Below are 14,106 nucleotides of genomic sequence, written 5' to 3' on the forward strand. Positions count from 1 at the left end.
TGCGTGGATAGGATGCACCGGAGAGGGAACTCGATCCAGCACCGGCCGGCGGTCGGTACACAGCCGATCGAGCTACATGCACCGCGCACGCGCGTCGACCGGCGGCAGCCGGCCGCTCGAACGTACTCCATGGTGTTCGTTCCTGCGCGCGCGCGGCGCGGCGGCGACAGCCCAGGGCTCTTGCAGGCTAGCTAGTTCGTCTGGATGCGTACGTGCGGGATCTAGCAGGCAGCGAGCGCGCTCGCTACTCCTGGTACCACGGTCCTTGCGGCCTTGCCCCGGGCGGGACGTGGGATCCTCGCGCGGCGGCGAGGCGAGATTGCGCCGCCGGGTCTTGGATCGGGGTGGCGCATGCACTGCCCCGCCGCGCGCGCGGCCTAGCTAGATGGAATAGAGCAGGCGGCCCTCCGCGCGCAGTTCAAGTGCATGCGCATGGCATAATGAGCCGCTTCTGACCGGCTTCTTGCTGCTCAAGTTGATCCAGCTGGCCGCGGCCGGTGTGCTGCTGCGGCCTGCAAATTCAAAATCCCCACCGGCCGCGGCTGGTATATATAGACGAGGGGGGCCAACATTTCGTCCCGGCTGCCTTCCCAATCACACCCAGCCCACCACCACCGCCTTCCTCCTCCGATCCCCTCCTCAACCGCTTGCTTCTTCCTCCCTCTCCAATCGCCATTGATCTCGCGGTGCTTCCTTCCTGGTCGCCGCCATGGCGTTGCCTTCGCTTCGTGGGTGAGTACTGAGTACTGAGTACTAGCTAATCCGCCTCTACCCGGTCCCCGCCCCCGATCTCTCTCTCGTTCGGTCTCGATTCGTGTCGTCTGTCGTGGTACTGCTGCTCGGAGACGTGAGGTGGTGGTCGAGCAATACAAACTTCAGAAGAGGGAGGGTGAGGTGGCGAGACGAGCCGGTAGTGATCTCGCGGAGCGCGGTATTCAGGAGGCCAACGAGAGCGGCTCACCGGCCGGATGGCACTGCGGCGACGAGCGCGCCTGCGCCTCGACGCCATGCGCTTTGGCGGCCGACGAGCCGCGTCTCTCGTTCGTCTCCTGATTGCTCTCGTACGTTTGACGCGGACGCGCTCTGCGCGCGCGCTAGCGGTACACGCCCCCTCCATCGTCGTCCCCTCCATCGTCGTCTTCCTCCGCCACTGCACCTCGTCTCGTCGTTCTGCCGATCGCTTGCTAGTAGCGGTAGCGGACCCAGTATTTCTGTCGATCGCTTGCTGGTTCCGAATTAGGATGCTGCCGATCGCGTGTTCGTTGTGGTGTCGGATCCAAACCTCTGCACTTGTGTTCCTGATCCTGAACGAGCATTGCTACATTAACAGTAATTTTGGGGCTAATTTTGCAGACTTATCAGACTCAAGGACCACGGCCGGAAGTTTACGGAGCTCTTCAAGGGCACCACGATAAGGGACATCTACGAAAAGGGCAGGGTCCTCTTCCACTCGCACCAGCAGCATGCCCCGAGTCGGAGCGAGGGGTTTCTGCCGCCTGCTCAGGACGGCCGACGCAGCGCTGAGCACGGCGGGCTGGGCAACCTGCACCGCCGCGACGGCAGCACCACCATCGGAGGGGATGTTCATGGTCATGCGCAGGTTAGTTCGTTTGCGCAGTGTGTTTTGTCCGCTTGCGGAGCGCCGTCGTCCGGTTGTGGTTGGTGGGTTCGGTTGTGCGCTTTTTGTTTTGTTTATTCCTGTGATCTGAGATTTTGTGTGATTTTTTTTTTCTCTCGTCTCGCACAGGAGGTGTTGGATGAGGATAGCGATGGATCGGCTACCCCAGAGGAGGCAGCGGCGGCGCCCCGCCGCATCGTGGTCACCCACTACCTCCCCCTCCGCGCGGAGCCCAACCCCGAGGCAGCCCACGGGTTCGATTTCTCCCTCGACGCCGGCGCCATCGCTCTGCACCTCTCCTGCGGCCTCCCCAGCCCCGTCGTCTTCGTCGGCGCGCTCCCCTCCGCCGCCGCGTCGATCCCCCACTCGGAGGAACTCGCGGCCGATCTCCTGGCGCGATTCTCCTGCAGCCCGTGTTCCTCACCGCCGCCCTTGGCAGGGACTCGGGCGGCTTCTGCGACGAGTACCTGTGGCCGATGCTCCACTACCTCCTCCCCGTCGCGCCCTCCTCTGGCGGCGGCCTGCGCTTCAACGAGGAGCTCTACGGCGCGTACCTCGACGCCAACTCGCAGTTCGCCGATCGCGTGTTCGACCTCCTCAACACCGACGAGGACCTCTTGTTCATCCACGGTTACCAGCTGTGGCCGCTCCCCACCATCCTCCGCCACAGGTCGCCACGGGCCCGCATCGGCTTCTTCCTCCACTCGCCCTTCCCCGCCTTGGAGGTCTTCGGCGCTATCCCCGTCCGCGAGGACCTGCTCCGCGCCCTCCTCAACGCCGACCTCGTGGGCTTCCACACCTACAACTACGCCCGCCACTTCCTCTCCTCCTGCTCAAGTCTCCTCGGCATCGCCAACCAGTGCTACGGCGGCTGCACCACCATCGATTACTTCGGCCGTGCGGTTCTTGTGAAGATTCTCTCGATCGGCATTGACATGGGCCACCTCCGCGAGGTCTTGGCGTCGCCGGAGGCAGCCGCGACGGCCCAAGATATCACCACCAAGTATGGGGGCCGTCAGCTGTTGCTCGCCTGGGGTGGCGCTGATTTGTTCATGGGGTCCGGCGTCAGCCTCTTGGCCATGGAAAAGCTGCTGGAGTCGCGGACCGAGCTGCGTGGGCAGGCGGTGCTCGTGCAGATCAACGACCCGCGGCGGATCCCTGGGCGCGAGATGGACGCAGTCCGCGCGGAGGTGCTGGAGATACGGGACCGGATCAATGCCCGCTTCGGCGAGCCAGGGTACAGTCCAATAGTGATCATCGATGGCCCCCTGTCGGTGTACGAGATGGTGGCCTACTTCACTTCGGCGGGCATCTGCATCATCACCGCCGGGCGCGACGGACCGAGCAGGATTCCATTCATCTACACCTTGTGCCGGGAGGAGGGTCCATTGGCCATTGGCTTGCCTGACGCGCCAAGGGAGAGCGCCATCGTCATGTCTGAGTTCGTCGGGTGCTTGCCATCCTTGTTTGGTGCTATTCTTGTGAAGCAGTGGACTGTGGATGGTGTTGCAGAGGCCATAAGCTCAGCGCTGATGTTGAGTGGCAGTACTCGCCGGATGCATCAAGAGAAGCGCTTTAAGTATGTGGAATCCCACGATACCACATACTGGGCGTGGTCGCTGGACCAGGACCTGCGAAGGGCTACCATGGGCCACGCCTCCATGAATATCTTGAGCGTTGGGCTCCACATGAACTTCCGAGTGGTCATACCCCGTCCAAACTGCAAGAAGCTGCTACCAGTGCACATCAGTCCATCCTACCAGCGGGCCAGCAGGAGGCTCATATTACTGGACTATGAAGGCACATTGATGCAACAGGAAGTGAACACCAGGCCCGGGGCTCCTAGTCAGGAACTGATTCACACCCTGAACCAATTGTGCTCAGATCCAAAGAATACCGTCTTTGTGGTCAGCGGGCGACGGAGTTGTGACCTTGCTATATGGTTTGAGGCATGTGAAAAGCTGGGTATATCTAGGGGTGGTAATGGGCCATGGCCCTAATGACTTCTTCACAGCCCAATAAAGCCCTTAAAATTTTTTAGTTCAAAAATACATATGTTTAGAGCCCGGTCCTTTTAGGGCCCGATCCTTACATTTTTTAGTTCAAAATGTTGGGCCCTTTACCACCCCTAGGTATATCTGCACAGTTTGGCTACTGCACAAGGTAAACACTGTTCCTTTCCCCTGTTCTCCTTAACAGTTTGGGTATGTCTGTAGTTCGACTTGCTGTATTGTTCTGTGCATTTGGTAGGTGACAATTGGATAAGGTGGCATAGGTCTTTCTTAGTGTTTGATGTTTTGATACATGTCATTATTCAAACGAATAAAAATGGCTTGTAGCAAAGTTGCATTGCCGTGTTCTACAACAGGCCAATCTATCCTGTTCTATTTTACTAGCTGTTGCTTGAACTGTGTTACCGATGGTATCTGATAGCTACACCAGTTTTCTTCTGTCACAAGAGGTTACATGTACAACGACTTGACAAGAAATAATTATACACAGAGGGGAGTTGCTTTCTTTTTTAGTATATAAAAAACCTGGTGTTGATTGGCATGGCTCGGTAAGGTAGTATAGTTCTTCCCACTTTTCTAGTTCCAGTGCCTCCTTTATGATGCCACTTTCATAGATTTTCCGTACTGTACTTTACTTATTGAATTCTTGCATGTGATTGTTAGCAGATCTTGAAGTAATTCTCTGTTTTGTTGATCAGGCGCAGGAGGAATTCCCTATGGAAGTTAGCCAACTCGATGGTGCCCTTTCACAGCAAACGCCTTGTTGGGGATGTAATGAAGCACTACACGAATGCAACTGATGGTTCTTATATTGAGTTTCAAGCAAAAGCAGTAATCTGGCGGTACGAGGAAGTGGATCCAGAATTTGGATTATGTCAGGCCAAAGCACTCCAGGACCACCTGCAGAATATGCTTGAAGACGAAGCAGTGTATGTGAAAAGCGGTTACCGGGCGGTTGAAGTTGTACCTCAGGTATGGAAACATCTAGTAATGTCATGTGCTAGTTTTTTATAGTCTTTCTCCTGCTACAGGAAAGGGGTCAAATTCTATTTTGGTTTGTGTCCTTTCTGTGAGTGGTTATTTCACTTTTGTATGCACAAGCCAAAATGAAAAAAAAAACAAGTCTGAATTCCACCTATAGCTGTTGGTTCTGATCAATCAAGTGCATCTTTCAGAACCAATGGAATCGGATCGGACTGAATTTAAAAAGATTTATCCTCTCATATTCAGCTGCCATATGTACTTAGCACATCGTTTAACATTTAATATGTATTGGTTGATACTTGATAGAAACTTCCAGGTTTCACTAGTGGCCATGCCTGTATGGCTGCATAGATATATTACCTCTGTGAACTATTGTCTAGTGCTACCAAGTCATCTGTACTACTGATGTGGCTAAGTTTTTCTCACGAGCAATGTTCATTTACATTACCACTTCGACTCCTCTAAATTTTGTGAGTGGTTGTATTTCTCTGAAGGTGCTGAGCAAAGGAGCCGCGGTCCAGGGCCTCATTGAAAATATCATGGCTGATGGAATCACGCCAGATTTCATCTTATGCATTGGTGATGATGAATTCGACAGAGATATGTTCGAGGCTGTCTCCAGCCCAAGGAGCAACCCATTGTTCCTGGATGCAGCTGAGATTTTTGCATGCACCGTGGGTAACAGGCCATGCCTGGCAGAGTACTACCTCGAGGATGCTGCCGATGTTGAGACAATGCTGCAAGGCTTGACAGAACTGTAGGGTCAGTGCCCAGTTGAGTTTGTTGATTCTTTTGGTAGTTGGGCGCAAAAATTGTTGGCAGGACAAAGGGTTCAATCAATTGAAATTGATCGGTAGACATGATTAGGCTAAATGGCAGCTTTCTGGTTCATGTACATAAGTACATGGTTGCTTGTACAAAAATGTGAGAAGTTTGCTCCTTAGGGAAATTCGTCCTTGATTCTGTTGGTCCTTGTTTGCGTTGCCTACTTGCCTTGCATTTCCCTGGGTCGTTTTAGACATGTCGATCTGTAGACTTTACTTCTGGTGGATGGATTATTCTGTTTGATTTGGCTTGCAACTATGAAACTCATTTCCTTGGATTAGGCTGCGGGCGGAGATTTATCCCCGGTCCACCATGGAATTGATGTTCGTACCCCGGTTCATTCGAGGGCTGTTGGGGGTCGCACTAGCAACCCCGACCCAGCGCGTCGCCAAAACGCGGCTCACGCACGAAGTGGTGTGAGCTAGGCTACTCTGAGGCCCTGTTTGGGAGCGTGGCCAGCGTAAGCGCGCTGCTTATAAGCAGAACGCGGCTCCAAGCTCGCTTTTCGCGATTCTGCGGCCGCACGTTGAAACTAGCGCTTATTCTGCGACTTGCGGTTCTCAAACGCACGTCCAACGCCGGCCGTTTGGCGGGCTTATTCTGTGTTTTTGGCTGAAACGCATCGCGTACGCGGAAACAAACATGACCTGAATTGGATCCATGGCGGATGAGAGCGATGAACTCATCTCCTGATCTGGTTCTTGCGTATATGTCCTAGGATGCTTCCATTGGAAGCCAACCCCGGTGAACTGGAGACGTGTGAATCGGGAATGGGTTTTGCCAGTGGCTTGTTGACCGTTTCGTGGAAGCACGCTGCCCACGCTGGCAAATTGATCTGATTATCTTATCCACGTTGCTTAATCGTCCGAACGGTAAACGAATCTCAACGCAGATGTCGCTCGTTCCGTGCCGTCCGTCGAGGGTGGTACGTCCCGCCCGGCGGTACAAAATCCGCGTTGGGGTGGCGGCGGGGTCAGCTTTCGGCGCCCTGGTGCTTCGCAGTCGCTCGAGTCGAGCCCACGGAATCTGAAGCAGCCAGCGCGCGCCCCCGCTCCTGACCCGCGTCTCCTCGTACTGGACTCGCTGCCAATGACGTGTGGGCCCCGTAATACATGGGCCCACGTGTCAGGGAAGACTCATCCCATCTCCTCGGTGTCCTCAACCTCCGGCAAGAACACGGCCATCGCGCCCAGCGGTGGCGGCGGAGAGCCCGCGGGTGAGCGCGTCCCGGCGCGTGGTGTTCGGCGGCACGGAGCGCAGCTCGAGCACGCCGGCCGGAGAAGCTGGCCATTGTGCTCAGATATCCGCAGGATTAGGCAGCTGTCATGCTGGCAATAATACATCATATTCTTCTTGTCTCGAATTTTTTGTTGTTGCTTTCGATTATTTTTCTCGTCTTCCCATCGTTGTAATCTAGCGTTAAGCCTAGTCCGGTTTTGAGTCATACCGAAGAAATTTCTGCGAGATCTGAATTACCCCCCTCTGAATCGTTGATGCAGTTGACTCTGCATCATCATGTATTATGCATTCATGGCCTTTTATACATTAAATCAGCTGCAAGAGATTTGCATGCCCATTATGGTGAAATTACTAGCTTGTGCCTAAAAGTTTACTGAACTATACTGACAGAGGATGCATCTGTATCAATACATTTTATCCATTGTAGGCATCTGCTGCTTGCAGTTGAGATCTTACATAAGTTGAGAGTGCAAAACTTTTACTGTAGTAGTATCAAGATCTTAATGATTTGTGACATGCTTGATCATGCTGAATCTAAATTAGTAGTCTGAGAATGCTTGCTGTCGGTTGCCAACCTCACATGGATTTCATTTTGATGGTGTCTAGTATTGTCTTGAAATAAGAACACGGTTATGAGTTCTGACGTCATGGCATGCTGTAAGTGCTTTGTGATCTGCACAAGAGCAGCCATATTATTGGAGAAACTTCGTATGTTGGTTACTCAATAAGCACAGACTTGAGCCTGATTGTGATGCATCATATTCTTTGAAGTTGAGCTGAATGAAGGGTTTTATTCCACTACTATCCTGTGCAGAATATACTCCTTCCAGTTTTTTTAATTATCTATGATGATGTTGGTTAAGGTAATTTTAGCTTGACTAACGTCATACATAAAGAATTAGAGGTAGTATATTTATATCAAGGATAAAAAAAAGAACAGAACCAGATGCTTCATAGTTTACACCTTTCGCGTAGCTTATCGTTAGACCTCAAACTTGTTGGTAAAGAAATCAACCAGATTCATGCATATGCTTATTGCCATTATTGTCCATCTCATCCCAAAGAAAAAAAACCTTGTTCAGCCATCCCTAGGAGTCAATTGAAACCTCTACTTCTGTTCCATACCAAAAGTTCTGGTGTCCCATGGTGATCTGAAAATAATACAATTGATAAGCTTGAAAGATATTACCGCAGCAATAAAAATCCGAGCAGAACCTCAAGAGTCAAGAGTACAGACACACAATTCTAAAAGTACAAAATCATTAGCGATGGGTACAGAAAACCAGAGGTACAAGTAAACCTCAAGAGTCCAGATACAATTCTAGCTAAAAATAGAAAATCGTTGGAGATAGGGTACTGGAAACTTGACCCGTGTCCATACGAACGGCAGCACTATATATCTGGAATGTGTTCATTAGTGGTCAAATAACCTGACGTTGATTGATGAAAATCTTTCTCGCATCCAAGCATATCGAAGACACGACAACCAGATAGTTCGTGCCAAATTGCACCTAGACAGTTCACAGCAGACGCAACCACCAATGCACTAAATCGATAAATGTAATCTGACCACTAGTTGCATCTAATTAACACTACGAACTCTCAAATTAGTTAGTAGTTGAAATCAGTGCGGACAGCCTTGAAGCAAATTGACCAGTCCCCTACTAAACTCCAAAGGACACTAAGTTAGGTACTGATTCCAAACAATAAAAAATAATTAAAAAAATTAAAAACTAGTATTTCTGAAATAGCTCTAGAGTTAATGTATCTTGCTGCAGGCTTTTGTAGGGGTAGGCTTATATTAATAAACAATAGACATTAACATGACATGACATGTTTAATATTTTTTTCTCGAATAATGAAATAAAGCTACGCGTAGAAAATAATAAAAAATATGAAAAAGGAGGGGCAAGAAAAACCCCTCCATCTGACAAACCCTACACGCACGCCCCTTTTTCACAAAAAAATGGAATTGCAGACTCCCTGTACACACTAGATTTAACAAATGACCTCGGCTAGCCAATAAGTAAACCTAAGACAGAATATGGTGCTGGCTGGAGCTCCTGCACAGCAGATGCATTGTAGGCTTAATATTACCCTGATCAAGATAAACATGTACGCTTTTATGCTTGTACTATATTCGCTTGTATCCTTCACCTCTTTTTTACACTTTCTTAGTATTTTTTGTTCTCCAATAAATACTGAAATAAAGATCCCAACGTCGTTTTGGCTCACAAATACGAGTAAGTGACCATAACAAGTTTCAATTGTTTTAGATGCATGCTAATCCATTGTAGTTGAGACTTGAGAGGCTGCCCGGTAAATTATGTATTGTAATCCTTTACGCTAAATTCCAGGGATATGATATTAAGATTTTAAGCATCTTCATTGTTTTGCAATCTGAAGCTTCCATATTAGAGTTCCTTATGAAAACAGAAAAGCTAAAATCCCAGCCAATTTGTCTCACGAAAACTAAGAGTTTGAGGCAGGAGCATATCATTCAAATTGGTATACTCATCGTGCAGTACCAGACGATCCATAGATCCCAAAACCGTGTTATTACAGTCGTGCAAACCAACCAGGCAGTAGCTCAAGAATACATGCGCCATGAAGCATAGGATGAAAAACTTACTGTTAATTTGTGATACAGAAACAACACATATCAACCAACCCTAGGAACGATGGGTGGCACATGCAGCACATTGCATATTCGTTAGTAGTGGATGAGGTGGTATTGGAGGATTGCAGTAAAAATCACTCCCATAAAATGCGTAGCATAATACGGTGAGTGTGAAGCGTATGAGCACGACACAAACTTTCTAATTCACACCATAATTTAGCCTAATCTGTTCACTGGGATCAATGAAATCGACGCACATCGCATGGTTAGACTGTGATTTGGAATTTTGGATTGCTGAATCCCAGGGAAGAAGCATAGTGCAGCACTGCATGCAGCGGCTATTGTAAAAGCACTGATCCAACAACACCAAAGATGAACCGACGATCAAACACAACACAACATTCAACTAAAACTAATCAAACCTATAAAAATGTAAGATTGTTTCACAGAAGCAAAATCTACAGGGAAAACAGCCGCACCTGCCCTTGTACTCCGTCCGTGGAGACATCCTCAGCCACCATGGCGGGGACCATCGGCCATCTGACTTGGGGCGATGGACAACGAGCGCTGCTTCCTGGCCGCGGTCGATCTGATTTTGGGCGGAGTAGGAGAGCCTGTCCAAAGCCGTCAGGGCTAAATCGATGCCGAGGATTCCCGTGGCACCGAGGATCCCGCAACGCGCGGCGGCGCGGGCGCCGCGCCGGCGCATGCCGTGGAGGCCCCATGTAGCGGCGCCAGCGGCGGCGGAGTTCCACGTGTCCTCGCTCCCGCGGGCGAGGGTAGCCGCGTTGTCGACGGCGGAGAAGAAGGCGCAGTAGGCGCCGAACTTCCCGGCGACGCGGGGCGCGTTCGCGCGGACGGCGTCGACGGCGCCGGCGAGGCGGGCGCCGCTGGGCCCGGGCAAGCCGCGCAGGCCCCTGACGAAGTGGAAGGCCGAGCCGAGCGCCAGTCCCCCCAGGAAGAACTCGCCGACGAAGTCGACGACTCGGTAGACTGGATCCGGGTACGTATCGTACGTCGGCGTTGCCCGGCCCATCGATCACTAGCTGCTCTCCGGCGGCCGGCGGCGGCTAGCCTGTTTGGAAGGAATCGAGTTGCCACTTGCAAGATCGAATCGGCTGAATTGGACTTGTCGTTCAAACCGAATTTGAGGAAGAGTTCTCCTTCTGCTTCCTCTCCCTCAATTTTGTAATTTTTATTCTCTACAAGCTTCTTTTTGTGGAAAGTTATATTAAAACATTTTTACAACTTTTTCAATAACTTTTGAAACAATATTTTCAATTACTTTTGGGATAACTTTTGCTACAAACAAATTTTGATACAACACTTTTAATAACTTTTGATACAACTTTTGCTACAACTTCACGCATGGTTTTTCAATATTTTTTCAAACAACTACATATTTTTTGAACAAACTTTCACTCTAAATTTTGCAACAATTTTTTTATGATTTTGAGTATAAAGTTTATGTATAAATTTTTTAACAAAATTATCGAACAACTTGTCCACATAACTTTTCAATCAAACTATTCTTTACAACCTGTCTGCATAACTTTTATATACATTTTTCTATATAACTTTTCAAATATTTTTTAAAACAATTCGTCTATATGATATATTCATCAAACTTTCTTTCTATACAACTTATGCAAACAACTTTTCCAGTAACAACTTACATGTATAACTTATCCCTCATCTTATTTACAACCTATTTGAAGAACTTTTCTTTAAAGAATTCAAACTATTTTATATAGTTTATCCATCAATTTTTTTATGTACAACTTATCTAACTAGTTTTGGAATTACTTATGTGTATAACTTAGTATCTCTCAATTGTTTTTGCAATTTTATTTAAATAACTTTTTCAACCAATTTTTTTAAATATAAGTTGTGATCTTAAAAAAACTATGAAAACACATAGAAAATATGCTCCAATAAATGAGAATTATCAATTTTATTTTCACCCTAGCGACGACCACAACCGTGGATCCTCCAAATCCGGTGACGACTCGGAGCCTGACGAAGACTGGGATTGTTCTCAGGCCTGATTGGTTCTCTAGATCCAAAATTGTAGATCATGAAATTTTACCATTTAGAAGTATTAAATAAAGTTTAATTATAAAAGTAATTGCACAATTTTAGAGCTACTTTGCAAGATGATTCTAACGAGGTATATTAATTCACGATTAGTGGATAGTTACTGTAGAGACACTGTAGCAAATCCTAGTTTAATTAAATCCATTAGATTCATCACACTAAATTGTACTCATCTGTAAAAAAAATTTTGCAAATAGAATTTATTTAATATGCCATGCATGCAAGATTTTTTTGTAAAAATTTTGAATCTAGTGATGCAAAAGAAACAGGGCCTGAGTCGCCGCCTGTCCGCTGGCCATTTTGCAGAAACCAGCCTACTCGCTCAGCGAGACGAGCGCGCCGTCGTCACGGGACGCGACGGCATCGGCGCCATCTCCAAGAGCAAGAGACAGCCGGCCCTCCCCGTTGAAGCACCGCGCCCGACGCGCTGTCTCTCCCGTGGATCCGGTGCTCCCCACCCGCGCGCCCATCCCCACCAAATCGACTTGCCGCCGCCCACCGCCGCGTCGAGCTGCCGCGTCGAGCTGCAGAAGTCGGAACCCCCGACGGGTGGCAACGCGCTGCGCCGGACGGATCTGGTCTCCAGGGAGGTGGTGCCGGGTGGATCTGACCGGTGGCCTAACCTCCAACGGCAGTAGCTTCACCGGCGCCCAAATTTCTATCCGTTCAACCATAAAATCAATTCCGGTTTGATCTTTTTTGTCAAATTGATTAACGCATCAGTTAATTAATCTTGTAATCTCGTAGCAAACTTGTGCATGCTCTTGCTGTTCTGTGCCAAAAGGTCTATTATTCCTACATGTTTGAGTTTCTATAGTTTGATTTGTGATTTCAGATTGTGATTTCTCTCAAATGTCAGTTTGTGATTTCAGATAGAGCTTCTTGGAAAGGGGAAAGGAACAATTGCCGAGCTTGAGCAGGAGTTTTGGTCCAATCTTTTGCCTTTTTGTCCAGCTGGTGCAATTTCTGAATCTAATTTGGGAGTATGTCTCTCTGCTCATGTATGTGGGAAATGAATTGTAACTAGGACTCTGAAGTAGATGATCAGCCTGTTAAATGATATCCTAAAATTTACTTGTCATCCTCTGTTTGCTCTGTATGCTCTTTCCTCTGTTTGCTCTGAAAATTGCTAGCTATATAGAGCAGACATGTACGGTTTCATATCTGAAAAATGCAAAAGGGCACATATATACTGATTCAAAACTGAAAAATGCAAAAGGGCACACATATTCAGTATTTTTTTGTTATCTGAGCTGCTTTATATATATTTTTTTTGGGCAGATGAAGATCTTAGCTGCTTTAGTTACAATGTTTTTTTGGCTCTCCACTGAAACAATGTATTGATGGCCTAGCAGATGATGACAGTGGAGAGGACCTATAGATCTGAGCTTCAGGTAATTGCTTGGAGCTTGCTTGTCCTCAGCACCTATAGATTAATTTCTATTATCAGTTTGCTTCTCCTATACTTTGTAACTTGCTTGTCCTCGATGTACCATTGCTATAAAATTATCTGTCAATTGTCATGAGTTTTGCTAGAAAACTGATCCCACCAGGGGCTGCTAGAAATCTGAGTTGTGCTACAAGCTGTGCCTTTTCTGAAACTCTTTGAAACTGTGCCTTTTCTGAAATACAGACCAGTTAAAATTTTGCTAACTTCAAACTTTGAAAAATCTGAAACTCTGAAATGGTGACCTGATTAGTACTGTAATTATTCTTTGAATTGTTCACCACTGAAACTCTGAAATGCTACAGACCACCTTGTTGTTAGTGGAAATTGGTAACCTGCTAGGCCATATGTCCTTCAGATAGTTCTCTGAAAGTTTCTTTCTAGCTGCAGCATGCGTGTATGTGTTGTTGTATATGGCTATTGATTAATGGTAGTCAAAGTCAGACATGTTCTTGTATATGTTCTTGCCAGATAATTTTTGCTTGAATATTGATTAATGGATATTTCTCTTGACTGATGGTCTGAGCTTGAGTGAAGGCATATATGTTCCACTTTCAAGTCTGAACTTGCTACAGTTTCAGTTCTGAAAACTGATCAGAGTGCAATGGCCTTGTTTGGTTGTGTTCTAGGAATCCTAGAACACACTTTGACCACTCATTAGGGATGTCAAACAAAGCCAGTTTACAAAATCAACTCCAGAACCCATGCGCTAGGAACTATGAAGAATCTAATAAGACCTTTGGCCGCGCGATTAGAGGATGGTTACTGTAGCGTCACTGTAGCCAATCATCAATTAATTACCGTTATTAGATTCGTCGCGAAAAATTACACCCATCCCTGAAGAGGTTGACTTCATTTTGTACTCCATGCATGTAAGATTTTCTTCTCGGAATGTGTGTTCTAGAATCTCTAGAATGATGTGACATTTTACCAAACAAGGCCAATATATATTTCCTTGTGTAGATCTCTGAAACTGGAACTGATTAGTGTATATGACATTTATCTGTCTAACACTTAGTGTATATGACCTAATAAAGATATATACCGCGTGATTAGAGGATAGCTACTGTAGCATCACTGTAGGCAATCATTGATTAGTTACTGTTATTAGGTTCGTCGTGAAAAGTTACACCCATCCTTGAAAAAGTTTTGCAAATAGACTTCATTTAACACTCCATGCAGGCGGGATTCTTTTCTCACGAAACGTGCGTGCTAGGATCATAGAATAATTCAAACGAGGCCTCTGCTTCGCCGTCGCTCTTCC

The 14,106-nt window shown here is 47.6% G+C and overlaps 1 protein-coding gene, 1 long non-coding RNA gene and 1 pseudogene across 4 annotated transcripts; 2 read left to right on the forward strand and 1 right to left on the reverse strand.

Annotated features, from left to right (window-relative positions):
- The first annotated feature begins 709 nt into the window (after positions 1-709).
- Positions 710-5,583, forward strand: LOC120713414 (annotated as a pseudogene).
- Positions 5,584-7,569: 1,986 nt separating this feature from the next.
- On the reverse strand, positions 7,570-10,456 carry LOC120712278 (mitochondrial import inner membrane translocase subunit TIM17-3-like). The gene is made up of 2 exons (XM_039998035.1): positions 9,778-10,456; positions 7,570-7,829 (listed from the first exon to the last, which is right to left on the reverse strand). Exons 1-2 carry the CDS (start codon positions 10,332-10,334, stop codon positions 7,787-7,789), a joined length of 600 nt encoding a protein of 199 aa, XP_039853969.1. The 5' UTR covers positions 10,335-10,456; the 3' UTR covers positions 7,570-7,786.
- Positions 10,457-11,604: 1,148 nt separating this feature from the next.
- On the forward strand, positions 11,605-13,804 carry LOC120712279. 3 transcript variants are annotated; one of them, XR_005690834.1, is made up of 3 exons: positions 11,605-12,378; positions 12,677-12,789; positions 13,472-13,804. It is a non-coding gene; the product is annotated as an uncharacterized LOC120712279 (long non-coding RNA). The 3 variants fall into 3 exon arrangements; XR_005690833.1 differs by having other exon boundaries at positions 11,607-12,378; positions 12,677-13,804; XR_005690835.1 differs by lacking the exon at positions 13,472-13,804 and having other exon boundaries at positions 11,607-12,378; positions 12,751-13,353.
- Positions 13,805-14,106: the final 302 nt, after the last annotated feature.

Source organism: Panicum virgatum, chromosome 6K (genome assembly GCF_016808335.1).
Source record: "Panicum virgatum strain AP13 chromosome 6K, P.virgatum_v5, whole genome shotgun sequence".
NCBI classification, from domain to species: domain Eukaryota; kingdom Viridiplantae; phylum Streptophyta; class Magnoliopsida; order Poales; family Poaceae; genus Panicum; species Panicum virgatum.